The 23,613-nt window shown below is 48.4% G+C and overlaps 1 protein-coding gene across 3 annotated transcripts; it reads right to left on the reverse strand.

The window, feature by feature from the left end:
- Window positions 1-555: 555 nt before the first annotated feature.
- LOC135817111 (transient receptor potential cation channel subfamily V member 5-like) lies at window positions 556-23,196 on the reverse strand. Of its 3 annotated transcripts, XM_065330231.1 has the most exons (15): window positions 22,803-23,196; window positions 15,819-16,314; window positions 15,096-15,349; window positions 14,180-14,406; window positions 13,579-13,704; window positions 12,779-12,985; window positions 11,780-11,950; window positions 10,817-11,083; window positions 10,582-10,668; window positions 9,630-9,802; window positions 9,326-9,491; window positions 8,602-8,668; window positions 4,467-4,741; window positions 2,756-2,907; window positions 556-1,156 (listed from the first exon to the last, which is right to left on the reverse strand). In XM_065330231.1, the coding sequence occupies exons 2-15, from the start codon at window positions 16,181-16,183 to the stop codon at window positions 1,117-1,119; spliced, it is 2,577 nt and encodes an 858-aa protein (XP_065186303.1). In that variant the 5' UTR covers window positions 16,184-16,314; window positions 22,803-23,196; the 3' UTR covers window positions 556-1,116. The 3 variants fall into 3 exon arrangements, with proteins under 3 accessions (XP_065186303.1, XP_065186304.1, XP_065186302.1); XM_065330232.1 differs by lacking the exon at window positions 22,803-23,196 and having other exon boundaries at window positions 15,096-15,346; window positions 15,819-16,338; XM_065330230.1 differs by lacking the exon at window positions 22,803-23,196 and having other exon boundaries at window positions 15,819-16,338.
- Window positions 23,197-23,613: the final 417 nt, after the last annotated feature.

The raw sequence follows: 23,613 nt of genomic DNA on the forward strand, positions 1-23,613 counted from the left end.
TCAAGTCCAATTCGTCATGGCACCATGGCTACGCCAAAGGAAGCCAGCGATACTTAGCACCAGGGAGTCGTAAACTGATAATGTATTTTACGACTCCCTGCTTAGCACCTCACACTCACAGGCATGCTGGAGTGGAGATTTGGCTGCGTGGTTACCATGACTACAGTACTCGGTCACGTAGCAAAAAGGACCCATGAGTGTGTGTGATCCCCGGCAGCCTAATCGGTAGGGCACTGTCCCGGAAAGACAGGGGTGCTCACTGGGTTCGAATCCCGATCGGGATCCTTCTTTTGCAACATTGGCGCCTGGCAATGCCGGGCTAGAACCCACGACCCGTCGTACCCCCCCCCCCCCCCCCGCGTGAGTAGGTATGGCGTGAGAACACAGCCTGTTGGGGTAGGGGAGTCACTGAGTGTAGCAAGAAGGACCCATGACTCATGGCATAAGTGTGTGTGATCCCCGGTAGCCTAATCGGTAGGTAGGGCACTGTCCCGGAAAGACAGGGGTGCTGGATTCGAATCCTACATAGCACCCATAAGCGGTTTTGCTGACTCATCACCATGACATCGATATTCGTTTTAAAACCTCTATTGCAGTCTACAACTTGAACTTCTAAAGCACTTGTTTCAGTAGCAAGGTAGCTCAGCAGCAGGGCCCCAGATGTACTGATCCGAGAACAGAATAGAAGCAAGAAAAGCAGAGGAATGAACCGCAAGCAGTGCATTGCTCAATGACAGGTGGGGTGTAAGAGCGGCAGGGAAGCGATAGATCGAAAGGTTGACCAATCCATGCAACTCATGGACTGCATCCGCATCAGAACAACCAAGCACATACCATCCGCACTGTACACACATGAACACATCTCTAGTCTAATCATCTTGCCTACATTCTAAACAACATGAGATGATTGCTGCCTGTGATCAGCGTGTAGCATATTTAAGCGAGATTGTTCCAAGTACCAGATAAAACGGCAAATTCTCTAGTTCTCTCTCTCTCTCTCTCTCTCTCTCTCTATCTATCTATCTATCTATCTATCTATCTGACTCCCAACCGTTGACAAGAACACTATAGTTATGATTGCGGTCAGTGTAGATTCTGATGTTGCGTGTTCACCCATCACGTTCTTGCAGCATACGGTTCATGAACGCACAAGTACCTGCACAAGATCACGCACAGAAAGCAGAGAGCACACCTACTTCAGTCCAAGTCATCAGACACTTTTTTAGAACATAATGATAATCGTAAGATAGCTACGACTCATATAAATAATACTTAGTCCGCCAAGTTAAAATTGGCGCTTATCTTCTCACTTGGTTTTTTGGTGTTCTGCCTGTGCCACACGGCATGGAACCACCGAATCACCATCCGAACATAACCATTCACCATTGCATCCGACGACATTGCAGCACAAACCATCACAGAAGTTGCGATCGGTTCGTTTGAGTCTTTTTGACGGAGCTGCCGCCGACGAACACTTCCGTCAGCGCAAGAAAACACTGCAACCTCCGCTCGAGTCCATAAAATAGGTCAGGATGCTCGCATTTCAGAGCGATGGAGAATACAGTTTCTGTCTACTTCCAGCTGTCTGATGGCAAGGATTGTTTACTCCGGGGAGGTATAGAAAAGCTGAAAAAGCGCTTCGCGAGCTTGAATTTCAGTGCTTGCACAGTACAGCGCCTGGTGAAGGGCTATCACCAGCAAATCGCTGACGAAGAAACTGCAGCTCATGTCGATATCTCCAGTAAGTGAGACCAATCCGGCGACACACTTTGAAGCTCACAGAGGACAGGGCAAAGGAGCTAATCAAAGAAAACACCAAGTCCTGAGAGAAACACTCGTGGAAAGGACTTTCAGGAAACTAGCCGAAAAGCCTGGTGCACGGCGTTGTAGGTGCAGTACGAGCGCACAGGTGTTACATCAAGCGAAAGCTATCACTGCGCTACATGTAGATCTTCAAGCACTAGCGGCTCGCGTGGGTACGGGTGCTGATCAGCAAGTACAACAAGCGCAAGAGGCGATTTGAAAAAAAGGACACTGATATGGCGTTGCCTTTTTGTCTCAAACAAAGACGCATTATTGCGACGAACGGGGATAACACTTACAGTCAACATGCGGGCAGTCTCACTCAGCTTCTGATGGGAAGGTGACAGGCACGCACTGCCTTTGAGCGTGATTCGAGACGAGGAGAAGCGGAACAAGCTATGAAACGACCCGTGCAGCAGCTGTTCGGATCGCACGTTTTGAGCTCTTCCTCCAGCGACGATAGTGGCGAGGAGGATGTGTAACTTGCTTGAATTTTCGACTGAGTTGCTTACTGACATGTAAAATAATCATGTATATAGTGCTTTGTGATCATGGCTTGCTTCAAATATTCGTATTTCTTTCCTGAGACAAGTGTGAAGATAAGCGCCGCCAATTTTAACTGGGCGGACCAAGTAATGATACCCGTGCTCATGTCACAAAACAAAGCCTAATGGTGGGGTTCGCGTACAGGGCAGGTCGAACTGAACCGCCTTCCGTTTCCGTGGGACACCACCATCCCATGCATGATCAGGCGTCAGATGTGGCTCCTAAACGGTGGGGGAGGAGAGATCAGATCCACTAGCCAGAGCTAGGCCAAAGGCCAAAATCCCACTTGCCACATCCATGTTTTCACGAAATGAGGCATAATGATAGTCGACTGTGACTGGACGGCATGTTTATCTGAGAGGCACTAGCCAGTCAGCAAATCACAGTCATACAAGAAGACACTTACCGCATCCTTCTCTTTGTCGGTCGGTCATTCTCCACTTTCGGGTCCTCAAGTAGCAGGTTCTGACCCAGCACACCCACTTTCTTCTTCTTTGCAGAGTAAAACGGCAGCCATGTGGGAATTCTACGCTCCACCATGAACAAGCTGGAAACAACCTGTTCAACAGTACATGGTCACCGGGAAAGTGGAACAGGAAAGAGTAAGTTGATGGAGCACGTACATGTACACTCATACCTTGTTTATCTTTTTCATCATAGCCTAGGAGCCGTGGCATCATTTATGATCCACAGCAAGAAAGCAGCAATGCCCGTACCTATGGTGAAGTAAAATAAAGGTACCATAACTGTTAACATCTGGGAAGTCTGGGACTGGGCACTGCCTGTAAATTTGAAATGTCCTTAACTTCGAATCACATACATTTGGATGGGGAAAGGCCATAGCTATGGCAATATTACGTCACAATTTCCACGGAAAAAGTGCCGAAAGAGTGGTAATATTTCCACTGAATCTCGTCCGAAGGGTGTCCGGTAGAACGAGGTGCTTGTAACTTCTGGTTCCGGATAACCGAGATAATTATGAGTGTGCTGGTGTGATTTTGACTTTAAACACCCCAAACAACAGTTGGTACTTAGGTTAGACAATTGGCAGGCAATCCCTCGGAGACTAAGTACATCAGAACTGGTTGTCTAAGGCCCGGTTTCCATGAGAAATACGCTCCCCGGGATTGTTGATCCTGGGCTCGTGTGCTTGCACTCTACTACGGTGAGTGTGGTGTTGGATGTTCAATGTTTGGCAACAGAGCGCCACTAGAGACAAAATTAGTACAATTGAGAAGTTGTCTGCCTGAGAAAGTATAATGTCAGAGGATTCCGCCAACAGTCAAGCTCATGAGGGTTCATGCACTGGAAGTGCGACCCCGTATGCGGTACTGATGTCCTTCGGGTAAGACAAAAGTCCTTCCGGAAGGAGTTTGGACATGGGACACGAGTGTCATTGGTGACGAAGGACAACAAACTTGTCCACAAACAGGACATCCATTAGCAAAATCCTTACTTGTATAATCCCCAAGCCAGGAAACTCCCCTGATAAGCATCCATTTACTTTTGGAGAATCCTTCAAATAAAGTATGAATGTATAATGGTCCTGCCGGAAGGAAACATGTTGTCCATCGTTCTTCAGGACTATAGTATTTGTGCAAGCTAGTAGAACAAGGCCAGGGCTCATTTTATGTGAACGACCCTTACTCAATCTCTTACGCCAGTCCTTTGAAGGATGCTAGCAGCTGTATAACCTGTTCAGGAGAATTTGTGATTACCTTTCCGAGGCGATTGGCAAGATGGAGATGAAATTTGGACAACAATCAACCTCTGGAGAATAGCCCTCCCTATTTCCTTTCGTCTCATTTTCTTTACCTTCTACGGTGGGGTAGATACAAAGTCACTTGCACAGCGCACAGAGGACCAATCTATTCATACAGCACTTAACCATGGCCGTCGGAACCGGTCCGGCTGTCCCGGCTCGAGCCGAACCAATATTCTGGTTCATTTTTGCGGCTTTGCAAATTTCCCAGGGGAGATTATTCTGCCCCCCCCCCCCTCCCTTGTACTATACTTAACTCCCATGTTGATGCTGCACGGGATTCATCTGAAAACCCGAATCATCAAATACGGTACTTTCATGTGAGGTAACACGAGTAGTGTTCGCCGGTGCTGACCTGTCCTCTCCACAAGCACTTGGCCTGTTGTAGTGTCTCATCTTGCATGCCGTTCATCAGTGCTATGAGAAAGTTGACCAGCAGCAGCACGGAGAACACCAGGAAGAGTACGAGGGCAGCAGTGACCAGAGCAGGAACACGCGACTGCTGGATGGTGGTGTAGTCCAGGTCGCTGAGGCCCAGCGTGTAACGGAACACGTTGACCAGGGCCTGGTCGTACTCGGAGAAATCCTCCGGTGGCTCCGGCCGGCCCTCTTGGAAGAGAATGTGGAAAACTGGACAGAACACGCGTAGAGACGTGAAACTCACCTCAAGTATTGGTCAGAAGCATACACCACCATGGTGTGTGGAATAATCACCACCCAAAGATAGGTCATGCTGTATCAATTTCCACACTGTTTTCAGTAGTCACACACGCACACCGCACCTCAGAACATGCAAACACTTTACCAAACAGTAAAAACATACCCGGGACCGCACAGTTAACACACACACACACACACACACACACACACACACACACACACACACACACACACACACACACACACACACACACACACACACACACACACACACATCCTTCCTTCCTTCCTTCCTTGTATCACTGCCGTGTCCGGCTATGCTACCCCCAAAGGGGCAGACTCGGATTTGTGCTGCCCATCAGGGCGCTCGGCGGGAGTGTCTTATCGCGTTACATTCGTGGCGACTCTCATCCTGCCGTCGACGAAAACTACAGTGGCATACCGGGCATTGGAACGGCTTCGTTACCGGTTGAGTCCTGATGTTGACGATGTGCACAACTCCATCACGGCACCTCAGGTGCCATTCCTCCCTGTCCTGGGCGATGTCATTGAGGTCGTCAACTGCAATGTCGATGGAGGTGACGTCAGCCTTTGCAACATCCTTCCACCGCTTAGCTGGCAGGGCGCCGTACATAAGCTGCAACGGAATGCGATTTCCCATCCGGGCAACGTGTCCCAGCCACCGGAGCCGGCGCCTCTGAACCTTATCGACGATATGCTCAAGGTCATCCCACATGCGACGAACCTGGAGGGAAGAGATTCGGTCGGTGATCTGCCGTCCCCGATCTCCCGACCTTCAGCATCGACCTTATACAGTGCAGGTGAAATACCTCGAGCTTTCGCACGTCCCTCTGTCTCAGCGTCCAATTCTCTGAGCCATAGAGCAGGATGGCAAGGACCGTAACGCCATACACCACCCGTGTTGCACCGACGTGGAAATCGTCATTGCAGAAGATGGTCTCCTTCAGGCTGAGTAACGCACCCGAGGCAGCAGCGACCCGCCGCGATACATCGAAGGTGCTCCGAGCATCGGGCGTAACCTGGCATCCCAGGTAGCCGAAGGCATCAACACACTCGGCTGTGCCATCTAAAGGAGCTCTGTCTGATGGTAAGACTCCACTCCCGGCAGGCATGTACTTGGTCTTTGCTGTGTTGACGGTCAAGCCAAACGCGCCCGCAACTGTCTGGGAGGCAGACACACACACACACACACACACACACACACACACACACACACACACACACACACACACTTGTACTTGTTGTACTTGTACTTGTACTTGCTCACTGCCGAAACTGGTCACGTGGGTCTCCCCGGGAGAGGGGAGAGAGACTCAAAAGGAATCTTGGAACGATGACTCAATTGGCTATTGAACCACCAACGGCCGACACCCCCTGAAATCTCCAAAACTCTGGGTGGACTTGAAAATGATCCCACTTATGTGCTCACCACACCTCAGTAAGTGGGTGAGGACAAGGTGCAGAAAAAGAATTGACGGCATCAGGGTATCCGTCCCGGGATCCAACTGCAGTTACCCCTGCCCCCAGTGAAGGTAATACTTGCTACTACAGTCGTCCCTCTCTAATCCGGCACTTGTTTATCCGGAACCCTTGCCAACCGGCGCACTTTCTGACGAAACAGATTTTTTTCGTTCAATTCCTACATCTTAATCCGGCACTTGAATTCCGCCTCCGGCAGTGACTTTTTGAAACGAATCGCTCAAACTGCACGTAGTTTGATTTCATAATCCAACAGTCGTAAATCGCATACCGTACAGGTGCACTCCTTGCCAGGCCAGGCTAGGCCAGTCTGGTCAATGTTGTCCAGGAGACAACGGCAGTCAACCATACTTTCTTATTTTAGCAAGGAGTAGTGTCCTGCCAATTTTCAGGTGTGTGTGTGCGTGTGTGTGTGCGTGTGTGTGCAAGAGTACATGTGAACATGTTCTCTGTTTTACTTTATCACTTTATCACTGTGTATATTCCCGGAGAACAATTGAGAATATAAAGCCGTGCACCAAATACTTGGGTTGAAACGGAAAAACCCTGCGTTTTGACGTACATATGATACATGCATGCAATTGGGTGGGGCCGGGTCAGAGGGCAGGATTTCTTAATCCAGCACCCTCGTTAATCCAGCAGAAAACGCCGTAGCAAAAGGTGCCGGATTAGAGAGGGACGACTGTAGTGTGGGTGGCTGAATCAGAGTGGATCTGATATAAGCCTCACTAGCACCATTGATTACACAAGAGTTAATCTAGCCAGAAGCAGTCCATGGTTAACAGGTATGTATACTTCAAATAGAAAGTACTCTAATTTCAGAAATTTTCGGTGCTCAATATTTTCGGTATAAGGGCAACAGGTTAGGTTAGGTGAACAGAAATTTTCGGTACAGAGAAGCAGTTCCCTATTGGATTATGTGTGTTAGTGTTTGTTCGGTGTATTGAAATTTTAGGTATGAAACAGACGCACCGAAAGTACCGAAAATAAATATACACCGAAAATTTGTGAAATTACAGTATATGAACCCTGGAACCAACAAAGGTGGCAGGTACAACATTACACCTTCAAGTAGCCGAGCCCGTTGGCAACAGACCCAACACAATCAGGCATAAGTGTACCCACCAACCGAACTAGCTGGCACACACACACACACACACACACTCACACACACACACACACACACACACACACACACACACATTCTCTAAATCTCTCTCTGTCTCTCACACACACACACACACACACACACACATTCTCTCTCTCTCTCTCTCTCTCTCTCTCACACACACACACACACACGCACACACACACACATACACACACACACACACACACTACTACTACTACTATCAATCAGCTACCCCTTGGGGTCACGCCGCCCTCCACTCAGAGAACTGAGCGCAAGGTGAGGGGCAGTGGTGCATACAAAACAGAAAGTACAGCAAAATGAATTGAAAAAAAAGGAAATCAAAACAAGCTGCCATATTGATGGAAAGGGACTCACAAACAGAGGAAGGAAATATCACAAACCAGATGAACAGTCTGCTGTAGGTCCACTATAACATGCAACGACTGAAGAAAGGAACAAAATTAATGTGAACATGATGTTCTGTTCAACAATAACGTCTGTACGCGTACTGCTTCGGCCTTCATGCACCAGGAAAGCACAATCTTGAGCTGGAGGGTGGGCACCGAACGTCCCACAAGGGCTCCACAAGACGTACTTTCACGAAACGACGAGGAGTATGCGCAGCAAGCTAACATCACTACACCATCGCCGCACGACGACTGGCCACTCAGGTCCAAACAACACGACAAATTCACAATTCCAGCTATCACCGCGCAGGAATAAATTGTTGCGAGTGTGACCTGTATCCTTTTTCATCCAGGAATCCACTTGTTTTGCCGAACGCCACTGCATTGTTTCAGGCTGGGGATTGATCCGAGGGCTCGCCACGCCACTGCGGAGGATGCGGAAAGGACGCAAGAAGACGGTGACGGCAACAAATTACCCGCCCTGGTCGTCAGCTCACTGAATGTCCTTCCGCGCGAGCGAAACCGGCTACAAGGCATGAAAAGCCTACTGCCAGTCAATACCCAGGGACGACCCTGACCAGAAGGCCAAGGCCGTCCGTGGAGGAGGCCAACAAAGAGAAAACCAGGAGCTAACAAATCTTCTTCCTCTCCACGAAATATTTACACACCTCCGCCACACACACACACACACACTCACACACACACACACACACACACACACACACACACACACACAGAGGCAGAGCTGCACCACCATGAACATTGTGACAGCATGGTGGAGGAACACTCACACAGTCCGAATGTCATGATGCTGAAGAGGTAGATGACAACAAAACGGGAGATGATAGTCGTCATGATCTAAACAAGGACGAACAAGGACAAGATGGCATAAACATCCCATCTTCGAAGCAAAATAAATCCCAAAGCTATGCAAAAGCAATATATTATTTCTTTTGCATAGCTTTGGGAATACATATCATGTAGTCACACACAACAGAGGCGAAAGGCTGTGAAGCTGTAACTTAAAGTTTCACGTATTTCAGCGATCATCAGACAGCGGCATTTAGGGGTAAATAAATGCTGCTGTCTGATGATCGCTGAAATGCGTGAAACTTAAAGTTACCGCTGCACAGCCTTTCGCCTCTGTTGTGTGTGTGTGTAACTGTGTATACTGCTCTGTACATTGGTGCATTGAGCACTGTACCTCGAGCTGCCTAGACCGGCCTTGTTTGTATCATGTATTCCCAAAGCTATGCAGAAGACGATACGAATACAGTGTAGTAGCCTCTGTTGCCAACCTTCTTTGACAGTTCGTATGTACACGTGTGCGCACACACACACACACACACACACACACACACACACACACACACACACACACACACACATGCATTCTATACATGCTTGTAGCTCAGAACCCATCACACATTCTTCACATCGGGCTGGTGTCATGAGATACAGAACATGCAACTGGAGATGCAAGCACTGAGGACACCGCTAGCACAGTCTGACTACCTCGTAGATGGAGAGCAGGTATGGGCCACTGAACTTGAAGTCGCGTGCAAACACCGTTGTGTAGACGTATGCACAGAGCGTCAGTAGAGCTACGACAACATCCTGATACTCTACATCACCCAGCCGCATACCAAACGCGACGATTGCCAGGATTATCGTGCACAACCTAAGAAAGAGAACAACAAAACAGACAAAACTGGGTTTTTTTCAAACTGATGTGCATGTCTCCAGAGCTCCTATCCAATGGAATGGTTTCAGGGAGAAAGAAAGAAAGAAAGATATGACTTCACTATTGCAAACTTACTTCACACCAGTGAAGGCGAACGATCTTCCAATGGAGCCGTTCCTGAAACGCTTGTAACTGTACAGCATCTTGTCCTTGTTTGTCGGCACACAGTCCAGTTGGGAGGACGTTTCATTGGAATTCGTTTTCTTCTTGTGCGGACAAAGCTGGGCGACACGGTAAAAGTCAGCAATCTGAAAAATGCAACATAGTGAATAATGCAAAATAACACAGCTATTGAGTGCAAAGACGGGATAAAAAACTCTGAGTCGCGGCCCTTTCTCCTTGTTGTGTGGATACATGTGTCATCTCAAGGGTTAGTCCGCTCAAAGAGAGGATGCACACTGGTGAAGTCTGCATACTTGTAAGCGGGTCGGGGAGGAGGACGGCTAATTTTAGCGATGGTGAAGCTATTTTGGCAAAAGGAGTGATTTCGTTTAACTTCGTCACACTAATCGAAAGCTCGCATTCTGAATAGAATGAATAAGCATGTACTCTTTTCTGAAACTCCTCGCAGATCTGTGCTGGTTATAAATCGCTTGTACAGTAAACGTTTTTACACCGTCAAAATGAGCCGTTTTACAGTCATGCGGTGAATAGCAACTGCACGTATCACTGGGTGAGGATTGAAGCGTCTCATAACTTTGGTGATTTTGGCAAGAAGATACATGTACTGTAAAAGCCATATATGTAACGAAGTGCTAACTCTAACGAGTTAACGAGGAGAAATCTGTCGTTAAAATAGAAATCGTTATACAGAAATCGATACGTATACTGTCCTATTGAGCGTTGAGGATGGGTGAGAATCGTTACCTTTGGTACACGTAAACTAGTCAATTTTGGGAAATCGTTATATATGCGCCTCGTTAGAATAATGGCTTTTACAGTACACGGCTAACAGTGTGACAACGGGTGACAATCACTGAACACGTATGTCGATGCTGATGAAGTTCCATGCGTTTTTGCAGCCTACCTCCGTTGCAGTGTGGACGATAGTTATCAGAATCACAACCAGCTCTGCAAACAAACGCCACCAGTCTGCCGATGACTTGTAGGAATCCTGCACAGTGTACCACAAACAACACAATTAGAATGGTTGGAGTGTCTGTGACAATGATTCAACTTTCTCCCCCAGAAGCTGAATGTCAACATCTTCCTTCCACACTCAGACCAAGACTTATGTGTGATCATGTCAGCGCAGGACATACCGTAAACGGTCGTATGATACACGGCGTACAGAGCCGCACTATCTCTCCGCTGGCTGTCGTTTCGTTGCGTACAAACACTTCACTGGCTTCGTCAATCACGTCCGGGCACACTGAGTACGTAAGTGGTCGATAGTAGGCTGCGAACGTCAACGCTATCAAGTACACCGTGTTGAGTAGAAAGAAATAGGTGAAGCCGACCGTTCCATATGTATGCCACTTGAGCTCGATGAGCTGAACGATTGGCGTCACTTGAAACACCTCTGTCGCCTGAACACACACGCATGCGCACACGCACACACACACACACACGCACACACACACACACACACGCACACACACACACACACACACAAAGCCCGAAACTAAAATGTATCAAGTGACAGCCAAAGGTTACATCATCACCGGCCCCAGAATGGTACCCGTCTCTTTCAAAACTCACATCATAATTATAGTTCTATGGTGTAGTGCTTACATAGTCATTCTACATACTTTTAGCAAGCAATGGAGTAGTAATAATAGCACTCCCTGACAGAAACCCACTCCACTTTTGTGAGTCATCAGCATGACCATGACACTAGGCAGGTGCCTGGACTGCGGGCATGCTGGCCTTCGTTCCACATACAGTCCACTTTGCGTATAACGACACTCGGCCGGGCATCAGAAAAGTGTCCTTAATCGCGAAGTGTCGTTATACCCGAAGTCTCATTATAATTATGTATACAGGTAGAATGGACTTTGCTCTGGGCATGGAAATTCTGTCATTATTCGCGAATTGTCGTTATATCCGCAGTCGTTATTAGCGAAGGTGACTGTAGTACGAAACAAAACCTGGAACATGTGTTCGTATCGGACACTAAAAGCACCCAGTCTTGCCAGTCGACATCATAACATAGAACAAGCACTCAGTCTTGCCAGTCGACATCATAGCAAGCACTCGGTCTTGCCAGTCGACGTCACACTTACTTTCTCCTCTGGGCTTGACAGGACCACGTCGAGGACATTCACAGAGCGATAGCCGTCTTCCCTCTCGTTTTGCGAGTCCAGGTCCTCCAGTCGATACGCTGCCAGCTTCATTGTGTCGTAGTCGACCAGTTCAGTGCGTACAGAGGGAGATGTGACAATGGCCTTGAAAATCTAGCCAACAACAAAGGCAAGAGGATAGGTAAGATGATAGGCAAGAGGATCAACGTGCAGTTAGGGTACATTAAAAGGTCAACGTTAGCTTCATGTCCATTTCAGGAATGTCGGGATACAGACAAGATAGCCATGTCCATGTGGTGTCTAATGCGTAATGTTGGGCTGCAAGTACTTTCTCTGCCAGCTTTCAGAGAAAGTACTTGCAACCCAACATTACACAGAAGTGCCAACCTACGGTACTGATCAAAGCTCGGCACTGCTCGGTATGGTCGAATAGTCACAAGCCGGCATCTTACTGAGCTAGAACAGGTAAAACGGCATCCGGAGCATCACCTGTTCACTTGTTCAGCCCCCACAGGCAACATGATAGGCTTGGTGATTCTGTTGTTTCAACCACTCACACTCAGCCACACTCACTGCTTGTGGCAGTGCCAGTGCCAGTGCATGCAGCTCCTCATCTCCCGGTGTAGTCTCAGTTCAACATAACAAACTGGCAGAATGAACAGATAGCTTTGAAAATAACATTTGAACATCCCTTCTGCGTGTTATAATCACATCTAACGGGATTACGCCCACTGGGATTAGGAGAAAAGCATTAGGGTTTGTATGGAAGAACTCAGATGGTGAGCCTAGGAAAAATTGAAACACGGAAAAATGTGGGCACAAGTTATGCGGTCGAGTCCACCAACCAAGTTGCGTGCCAGGCTGTGCACGTCTGACTGTGCAAAATCTGGTTTAGTTGGTGGACTCGACTGCATAACTTGTGCCCACTATTTTTCTTTATATGGAAGAGAAATGATTGATAGAAAATGCAGTATAGCTTACTGCCACGTTTCCATTGTATGCTGCGACATGTATAGGCTTGTAACCGTTGTCATTGCGCTTCTCTAGCAACTTTGGATTGTCCGGGAACAGCTCTTCCTCTTTCGTCATTAGAAACTGGAACATTTCCGTAAGGTATGCCTCGTCGATTGGAATGTCGTGCTTGTGGCGTTTCATTTGCGTGGCAAGCCGATGCATCACATTGTTACCCTGGAGATTTGGATATAAAGCAATCAGAGCCGCAAAGAATTTAGTCGCAGCATCTAAGGAGAAAATATGGGTGAGCGGTACATGAAACGATGTGTGTTTGCTCCCAGCCTGCCCCCCCCCCCCCCCCCCCCACCTCTAGTTGCTCTTGTGGTAGGCCAAAATGATGGGCACTTGGATATGATATCGCTGGTCGAGGCCATGGAGTCAGTTGGTCAAGACTACCATCACGATAGATCATTGCTTAGACTGTGGATCTTGTAGAGCTTCCAAATCCGGGGCCGAAACACCCATCACTCTAAGCACAATGGTCTTGTGCCGTCTCCCTTATTAATGCTAGAACTCTCAGGTGGATCGGAAATTGCAGTCTGCATTAATCCTCCAAACAATTACAAGTGAATGGTTTGAAAAACGTGTCATGCGCAGCACATGACGAAAAGCCCAGGGGCGGCTCATTCTACAGAGTAGCATTTCCATCAACGTCCAAATCTCGCCTCTCTGTATGCTTTGAAGTGCTTTCACCTGGACTTACTCCCAGGAAAGGATACTAGTATACATAAAACTGCAATGTGTTTGGCAGACCAAACATCACTAACCGACTCGTCAGAAAGATGCAGCAAATGCTTGTCTTTCTTCAACATGTAGTTGACAACGCGTCGATTCAGCATGCACACAGCCATAGCAAACGGCGACAGGCCAGCATTCAGGATGTTTCTCTTGATCTGCAGAAAAGAGCAAGTAGAATTGCACGCACATACTTTCCAGGACAGTAGTGCGCAGAGGCACACTCCACATGATACCAATGCTAGAGTACTGCTCCCCCCCCCCCTCCCCCCCCCCTCCCTCTCCCCTGTATGGTCCGTGTTACGGGCAATTCCTAGTTACGGGCCGCAGTGCTCTGTCCCAACCTGCCCGGATCAGAGGAGCTTTACTGTACTATGCTTAGGCTTTGAGGCATTCAAATACTCTCAGCACACACTGTGACACAGGGCCATAGTACCCTGGTCTGGCCGGTCCCTATTTCGAAAATGTTGACCTACCCAGTTGGTGGAAAACGGGTTTTTCGCAATAATGTTCATTTCTGGCCGCTATCCCATTACGGTCGTACCACCTGAAATCCCGGCTCTAGGACCCTGCCACATGGCACATCCTTCTGCTATAATAGACACTTCCATACAGTGTATGTCAACCACTTACAGTCGCAAAGCGTTCGCGGGTGTAGAGGACTCCCGTCGCCGACTGACTCAGCAACTTTCCTTCTTCCACCCAGTCACCACCCTTCTGGTCAGCTGGCAAAGCAGCCAGCGCATTCAGAAGGAGTCTTAGCAAAGTGTTCTCATCGATATCCTTATCAATGTCACACTCTGCATCATCGGAATGGGTCTGCGTAGCATGCATGGCAGCAAAGTGAACAACAGTTTCACCTGCAGTAATAAAGGAAGGCATTATTACAGGCATCTCAGAGAAAGAAGGGACAATGCATCAATAAACGTGATGAAAGATGCTGACTTACTGAAATGGAGGGTACCTACATGCCGCAACGAGAATTGAATAGTCCTAAATAATCCCACCATTCTCGTCATGCATCTCCTTGCAGTACCCTCTTTTGTTTCTCTCCTTATTATTTAGTTCTCCGTGGTTGGCTACCACCCGACTTCTCATAAATATTGGCAGTCTAATTACGACGAGCCAGGAGATGTTGAATAAATAGATAAATACTTGCACCTAGCTTGTCGCTGTGTACATCCTGTTGATGCATGGCCTGTTGGAATCACTTATCACGCTCATACAATACTTCCGCTATACAGATTGTACGAGGAAGCAGTCCATAAACAGCAGGCCCTGGGTATAGCGTGACCAAACCAGGCTTCACCATAGCTCAGTGGTTAGAGCATCGCTGGCCTTAAGCGAGGGTCTCTGGTTCCAGTCCTGGTGGTGACAGTCAGTTTTTCTTCTGACTATTCCCTTGTCCATTCCCTCAAATAATGAATATTGGATACCAGGGTATGTGAATCATTAATTTACAAGACCCTGCATTTCATTATGGCAGTCATTGCAAGTTGCAGGGAGAGTATTTTGGTTTAGCAGTGTTGGCACCAATCGTTGAGCTCACCTTCATACAATGCACAATCCGCCTCAAATGGTTTCAGCTGCTCCTTTAAAAACGTTCCTTTCTTGTCTGCCGGTATGAGGTCCAGGATCGTCTTTGCCAATTTCTGCTTATTCCTCACGAACGCAAACTGAAAGAGAGTGAGAGTTCTGCAGCTGTAGTCCACAGTGGCGGAGTGGTCATCCATTGTCCAGGTGCTGTCGGGTGCTGTGTCCTTGCCGTCCAGCAATGCCCGCATTGTCTTCTCGGCCTTGCTGCTGCAGACATACACATACAGAAGAGGGGGAGGGGGAGAGGTTAATTATGCTGTAAGTTTTTTTCAAGTATTTCATTCCAGTTTATTCCTTCTCCCGAGTGGGTCTATTCACTCTATCTTTATTAGGTGGATATCTGATATAGTCACCACTATAAATACAATCAATCATATCCAAATCCAATCCAATCAGGGCCAATGGGGACGGTACAGTGAGGAGGTGTGAAAGGTGAAGGGTGCACCATACATTGTATTTCAGTGGGGTTACCCCTGTACCCCCATGTACCCCGGTACCCCCCCCCCCCCTCCTCATGTACCCAATGTACCCCTTTACCCCAGTACCCCCTCATGTACCCCTGTACCCCTGTACCCCCCCCCCCCCCCCCCCCAATGCACTCACATATCTATACAGAGGACAAGGCATGTACATGTGTACACTGTCCTAGTAGTAGGAAACGGGCCTTACCACTTACCACGCTGCATCCGTGCTATCCACCGAACCCTTGCAACACTTGCTGTAGTTGATCTCGACCCCAGACACATCAAAATCACCGGAATAGAGGATATCGAGGAGAAGTCCACAGCCAGTCACACCAGCTGTGTGGTCTAGTATCGCTTCGTCGTAATCGACACTTTGGCTGCTTTCAGTGCCATCAACATCCGCCTGATTCTGGCCTGGGCCGCTGGTGTTTTGAGTTGGTTGCCGGAAGGTAATGCGACGCATGGAATTGTTCTGCGGTGCACCCCGGTGAATGTAACCGAGCTCTTGGTCATGGCTGCCGTTGACACTGCCGCCACCGTTATCACCTCTATCACCGCTTCTGTTGATGGAAGTCATTGTGGAGCAAGTGGGCTGCAGCCCAGAGTTTGCAAAAGGTTCTCTGCTAACAGTACAATGTACTCACAGTTGCGATACACTCTGCTAGTCTGCACGGCTGATGTTCTGTGCTAGTCTGCACGGCTGATGTTCTGTGCAGCACAAAGGGTTTGAGAACAAACATGACAAGTATCACAAACAGCTTCAATCTGAACTGAGATTTTGGTCGTCTTTTATATATGTAACAACAGTACTTCAAGTATTTGTAAGCGTCCAACTGTCACGGTGCTGTTCCAGCTGTTGAAGTACAGCTCACACGCACAACGATCGAGGACCAATCATGGGAAATCATGGGGAAATCAATTGGATCATGCTTCATGCAACCTGCAGCTCCACTACACGTATTAGGGTATGTTCCACGTGAAGTCTCGATCTCTCGGCCATGCCATGCCCCAGATTCCCCATACTCCATGAGCATGCCATGCCCCACACTCCATGAACATACCATGCCCCACAGAGGCAATACAACGGTACACAGCTCCCCCCCCCCCCCTCCCATGGTGTGATAGGTCAGGCATAAACAATTCACTTCGGTTCATTCCCTTTCCTGTGTCACCCAGATGCACCCCACCACACTGACTCAGTGTGTGAGTCTGGTGGATGAACAGATGTGCTACATAATTTACATGGTCCATCTGCACTGCAGCCATCATTGCACAACAATGACCTGCCTGGGATCTATTTGCACAAACCCTGGTCCTAGCCAGCGGCATCAGAACTGAAGAATTTGAATTGCAGAGCACAAATTGAAGTTGCTCACGTCAAAGTGCGAAGGAACCCTGATGGCCAAGAACAGATTTTAAGAAAATGTGCACCCGGAAGTCCACATACATACTGACTGATTTACAATGTTCACCGTACAAACACCCATCCGGCATAACACAGCTGTTAGCCTGTTAGTGTTGTGCAAAACCAGTACAAACCCTGCATAAACCCTGTATCTCTTGTGGTGGGCACATGACATTGTAACAACATCTGAACCACGTAAAAACGAGCCACTTCACTGAATCCAATCAATGTGTGTGTGTGTGTGTGTGTGTGTGTGTGTGTGTGTGTGTGTGTGTGTGTGTGTGTGTGTGTGTGTGTGTGTGTGTGTGTGTGTGTGTGTGTGTGTGTGTGTGTGTGTGTGTGTGTGTGTGTGTGTGTGTGTGTGTGTGTGTGTGTGTGTGTGTGTGTGTGTGTGTGTGTGTGTGTGTGTGTGTGTGTGTGTGTGTGTGTGTGTGTGTGTGTGTGTGTGTGTGTGTGTGTGTGTGTGTGTGTGTGTGTGTGTGTGTGTGTGTGTGTGTGTGTGTGTGTGTGTGTGTGTGTGTGTGTGTGTGTGTGTGTGTGTGTGTGTGTGTGTGTGTGTGTGTGTGTGTGTGTGTGTGTGTGTGTGTGTGTGTGTGTGTGTGTGTGTGTGTGTGTGTGTGTGTGTGTGTGTGTGTGTGTGTGTGTGTGTGTGTGACTCTACAGGAGTCGGTTAGGAATATTGTAGCTCTCATCGTTTGATTAGTTTTTGTTAGTTTTCAGTTCTCAGGGACGACTCTGGGCTTCCAGGGTCGTCCCTGGGACAGTTCCCAGTAGAAGTCCACAGCGGAAAGTCAACAGAGCAGATTCCAGGACGAACTTCGGGTGTCGTCACTCTGACTCTGTTTTCCGCTGTTGGACCCATCGCGAGGCCTTGCAAGCCCGCGAATGGAGCCATCTACCGCACGCAGTAGGAGACGAAAGGAGTTTACCCTGAGCGTTGGGACGTGGAATGTCCGCTCGTTGCTGGAAAGTGAAGGACCCGTCCAAACAGCATCCACTCGACATCAAGTGGCTGACGACAAGAAAATTTATCGGATAATTCAAATTTTCAAACGTCTTGGATTGGAAATAGTTTGTCTTCAAGAGACCTACTGGCTGGATAAGAACGTCTATAACATCGACGGAGCAGTGCTAATTTCGTCTGGAAGACCTTCACCTGGCGAGGGAGAGTCGTGTCGAAGGGGTGAAGGTGTTGCGATTCTGTTGCTGGGAAATGCAGCTCGCGCGTGGCGTGACGGCGGTTGTCAATACGACGCCCGCAGCTCTCGGATTGTGTCAGCGCGATTGAAGTTTGATATTCATGGGTGTTCACCGGTATGGTATACTGTCATCTCCGCATATGCTCCGACGTTCGCCAGCAAGCGAATTGCCAAGGAACAGTTCTTTGCGGACTTGCAAGCGACTTTGCCACGGATGGGCACAGAAAAGTTTATTCTGTTGGGTGACTTCAACGCCAGAGTTGGATCCCGTACGCATGCTGACGCTGATGAGTGGTCACGTGTACGGGGCCCACATGGAGTGGGTGAGATGAACTCTGCAGGACGTGAGCTGTTGGATTTTCTTGCAACTATTCAGGCGATGGTGTGTAACACATGGTTCTGCAAGACAGAGGATAGGAAGTGGACCTGGCAACATCCAAGGTCAAAGAGATTTCATTGTATTGATTTTGTCATCACGTCACAAGCTGACTACCACCAATGTATTGATGCTCAAGTTATAAGAAGTGCGGAATGTGGGAGCGATCACAACCTGGTGGCTGCGCGTTTTGTAGTAGGCCGTCTGCAGCGCCGCTCGCATTGTGTGCAAACGAAGAAATGTAAGCGGTTTGATGTTGCACGTTTGAAGGATGTCCACAGCACTGACTCATCTGGAAACATCACACGAGTTGCTGATGTCTATCGTGAATGCCTCACAAACAGTCTGCAACAGCCGAATGAACATACCACCGTTGAATGCAAATGGTCGAGGTTGCGCACCGCGGTCACCGAGTCTGCAGAGGAGACCCTCGGTTTTCAGAAACGTCGTCAACCAGATTGGTTTACTGAGAGCAAAGATACCCTCGAACCCTTGTTGAATGAAAGGAATCAGCGATATCAAGAATGGATTTCAAGTGGCAGGTCTGATGACACGTGGAACAGGTTCAAGGCTGCCAGGAGTAAGGCAAGAGCTGCTGTCCGCTCTGCCAAGAACTCCTGGTTCACCAACAAAGCCAAATCTCTTGATGGTGCACGGTTCAGTTCCTCACGGGTGTGGGCATGTGTTTTAAAAGGATATGCAGGCTGCCAAGCAGGGATTACGCCCTGTGTCTACTACCGCTATTAGGGATGCAAATGGCAACATCTGCAAATCTGTGGAGGAACAAGGTGGACGATGGTACCAACATTTCGATGGCGTACTCAACATCCCTAGCACATTTGATCCATGTGCCATTGACGAAATAGACCAGCAGCCTATCAACCAGAACATCGCTGGCAAGCCGGATGCAGCAGAGGTGGCGCGAGCTATTCGACAACTCAGCAACGGCAAGGCCGCTGGCGCCTCAGCTATCCTGCCTGAGTTGGTCAAAGCGGGTGGTGAGAGTTTCATGGAGGCACTGTTGGATCTGTTGCACCATGTCTGGGATGACGAGGCTGTTCCGCAGGAATGGGTAGACTGCAATCTTGTGCCAATCCCAAAGAAAGGTAACCTCTCATTGTGTGATAATTGGCGTGGCATATCACTCCTGGATGTTGTTGGGAAAGTTGCTGCTCGAGTACTTCAGTCCAGATTACAGATTATTGCGGAGAATATTCTACCCGACTCCCAGTGCGGCTTTCGTAAGGGTCGATCTTGCACAGACATGGTGTTTGCAGTTCGCCAAGTCCTGGAGAAGTTGTACGAACATCGCTGCCCGGGATACGTTGTCTTTGTTGATTTACGTAAGGCGTACGACTCAGTAAACCGTGAATGCATGTGGCTGGTTCTCGCGAAGGCAGGGGTCCCTAGTAACATCGTAAACATCATCAAGTCGTTTCACACCTCCATGTCGGCTACTCTCTCCATCGGGTCAACACCCATCCAACCCATTGCAGTGAAGAGTGGTTTGCGGCAGGGCTGTTGTATGGCACCAGTCTTATTCAACATATTCATGTGGGCTGTTTTCCGCTGCAAAGTGATGTGCAACGGATCACGACCTTCTACTACCGGTCGCTTCTTCTCCATCATGAGTGTTGCACAGCGGGATGTGTGGGACTTGAAGATAGCCAAGGACACCATTCTGAAAACATGGAATGCAGCAAACCCACTGGATATCCCCGACCGCCTTATGCAGAGAAGACTGGAATGGCTTGGGCACGTGGTACGCATGCCTGAGGAGCGGATGCCGCGGATGTTGTTGTTTGGCACATTGCTGCCACCACGCCCAGCGTGTGGCCCGCGGAAACGATGGCGAGACGCAATTAGGGTCGACCTGCGACGAATAAACATCGCCGACGAGTCATGGTTTGACACAGCGCAGGAACGATCTGAGTGGCGGCAAGCTTATCGAGCAATACAACCAGCTCAGAAACCGGCTCGGGAGATAGTCTGCGAGGTGTGCCGGCGTGCATTTGCTCGGCAGCAAGATATCGCCCGCCACAAGTGCATCATGGAACGGCGTAAACCAGTCCAGCAGCAAGCCAACAGCCGCCAGTGCTCCCAGTGTCACCGATGGTTTCGGAGTGCGGGTGGCATTGCAGTCCATCGCTGTGTCCAGTCTAATTCTGCCCCGAATGTTGCCAATGCCACAAGCTCTTCACCTGTACGCCTATGTATTCGGAAACCGTGCTGTACCGCTCACTGTCCCATTTGTGAACGCTGCTGTAAGTCGATCCGGGGCTTTGCTATCCACAACTGCAACCGATCCACCAGGCGCCCAACTGCTGATGAAAGGGACAAGTTCCAATTGCAATGTCAGAATTGCCAGAGGCGTTTCAAAAGGCGAAACGACTTATCCCGTCACCAACGCTCATGTCTCCTCTCGTCTCCGTCTCGCTCAACGAGAAACACGTGACCTACATGGCAGTGTATACCAGGACCAGGACCAGGACCAGGACCAGGTGTGTGTGTGTGTGTGTGTGTGTGTGTGTGTGTGTGTGTGTGTGTGTGTGTGTGTGTCACGGTTAGTATGTGTGTGTGTGTTAGTGTGTGTGCACGTGTGTGTGTGTGTGCACGTGTGTGTGTGTGTGTGTGTATGTGTGTGTGTGTATGTCGATAGTCATTACCACGTAGCTCACACAAGCCCTAACGCAACCGAGATCATCTTTCTTTCACCTGCAGGCTGCAGGAGATCAAATATCACATCTAGGAAGCTACTGCCAGCCAGTTGTTTGGTCTTCGACTAGAAACAGCCCTCCTTTTAAATAATAATTATGCCTTTCACTAAAGTCATGTAGTTTTATTCAGTTACCACACAGGCTAGCGACAAGTACCCATATATGTAGCATCAACTGTGGTGTAGAACAACCGACACGTGTAACCATGTCCCCAGGAGTCGAGAAACCAAGAGTACATGAAAACCAGAGTGTGCAGCTTGGGGCCTTCTCTGCTATGGGTGTCTGTCACGGCGAAATTCCGTGGTTACATCATTTTGGTGCAGATCTGAGGCGGGAAATGGCGTAGTGCGTACAACTGAGCTGCAGTTGTGCAGAAAGAGACCTGCTTGAATCCTGCTTGTACGCACTACATCACTAAAATGATGTAATCACGGAATTTCGCCGTGACAGCAACCCATCCGAGCTGCACACTCTGGTTTTCATGTACTCTTGGAGAAACTAATTACTTGGCCACGTTTAGCTTAGGGGTCTTGTCACCATGGTGACTAATAATGTTTTGCTGTACCCTGTGAACCTTGAACCTTGAACCCAAAGTAATTAGTTGAAACTACTAGTACTTTTTTTTTTTTTTTTTTTTTTTTTACGAGAAACCACGAACCTCGAGAACAGAATACTGCATGGTAGAGGTGGTTGCAGACGCAACTGTGGTGGTGAAAACTGGAGCATCTCCGCCGACCTGAGGTCTCGGCTTCAGCGACACTTCAGAGCACCAAAAACTGGGGAGGAGTAGGTACAGGGGGAGGGGAGGGGGGGTACATTTATATAGAGGGAGGAAAAACGGAAAGATGATACATGTGATAGAGGAAGAAAAAAAAAAAAATAAAAATAAAAAAAAAATAAATAAAAAATAAATAAATAAATAAATAAATAAAAAAAAGGGGGGAGCCAGGGTGCAAGCAGAGAGGGTGTTCAGGGAGTGTTCAGAGGGCATCTGTGGCTGAACGCCAGTCTCGGCTGCGGAGCGACTTGTAGGCGCCTTCCTTGAATACTACAGTACATGTAATGAAGTACCGTACTATACTCAAGGACCGAGGAGATTGTGATAACGGATGACTGTACTGTGTCAGGTATACTGTACTCTACTCTACTGCTTTCACAGACTCAGTCAGTGCGACCTCTGACTCTCTAGACTCTAGTAGTAGACTACTGGTCAGTTTGTCAAGAACACGGCCACTGACGACCACTTAGGGTAGCAGGTGTGCCAGGGGCGAGCTTCTAGATCTACACGGTGCTGACATCGGGTGCCTTTCCCTGACAATCCGGTGGCCAGTTATTTGTCAACGGCATGCGCATAAACACTTCTACTAGTTCTAGATGTTGAAAGAAGGACCATTACCGGTCAGTACATACATGGGACACTTGGACACGTTTTCGTAAACTAATAATTATAATTGTGACAGTTCAGTTTCCAAACACCAGACTCTCGTGAGGTTGCTTACCCTGCGGTAGTAGTGACGACGCGATTGGTCTTCTCGAAGCTACGTATTGTACGAGGAGCGTTACTGTTATTACCACGCGAAAGAAGCGCAAACTGCTTGCGTCCTTCCACAACCACTATGTCCTACATGTGACTCTCAACCGCTGATGCCATGCACGCGGCCAGCAACGCCAAAGACCGAAAAAGTTAGTTGCGAGGAATCGAAGCACTGAATAATGAAAGTCTGAAATACAAAACGACGTTACGTCTCAAACACTCGCCGCACGCTTGCCTCGCCAACAGCGATCAGGTGACATTGTCACCTGATCGCATCATGTCAATATGTCGGCGGTGATGGACCATTTAGTATGATTGTACAGTTTCGCAACTCAAGATACACTTTTTGTCTTCGCTAATCTATAGCACAAAGTGTCTGTAGTCTTCGCTAATCTATAGCACAAAGACTTCAAGTGTCTGTAGTCTTCGCTAATCTATAGCACAAAGTGTCTGTACTGTAGTCCTCGCTAGCACAAAGTCCTCGCTAATCTATCACATACGTGTAGTAGTAGAGCCTGCCGTTTGATCAGAAAATGTGGTGAGATATACTACAATGTATAAGACGCCTTGTACTTTGTTGTAGGTGAAACCGAGAACGAACAGGGGTTCTCTGGGGGATGCATTCATTAATTGTGCATGTTTAATACCGACCAAAATAATTAGTGCAGCCTTCTTTCGATGCTGTGGGTGCCGTGTGGCTTTTTCACGTCTGTGGTCAGTGTGGACTACATGCATGCCTATGGTCCATGGACAGCAGCACCCATTGGCCAAACTGA

This window comes from Sycon ciliatum, chromosome 5, assembly GCF_964019385.1.
Source record: "Sycon ciliatum chromosome 5, ocSycCili1.1, whole genome shotgun sequence".
Classification (NCBI taxonomy): Eukaryota; Metazoa; Porifera; class Calcarea; order Leucosolenida; family Sycettidae; genus Sycon; species Sycon ciliatum.

Bases quoted from the DNA above. Each gene is read 5' to 3' on its own strand.
- LOC135817111 (XM_065330231.1), bottom strand. From the start codon at position 16,183: ATGACTTCCATCAACAGAAGCGGTGATAGAGGTGATAACGGTGGCGGC. The intron at 11,084-11,779 runs GTAAGTGTGACG...GTGTGTGTTCAG, and splicing joins TGTCAAGCCCAGAGGAGAAA to GCGACAGAGGTGTTTCAAGT. The intron at 4,742-8,601 runs GTGAGTGTTCCT...TGTTCTGTCCAG, and splicing joins CATCATGACATTCGGACTGT to TTTTCCACATTCTCTTCCAA.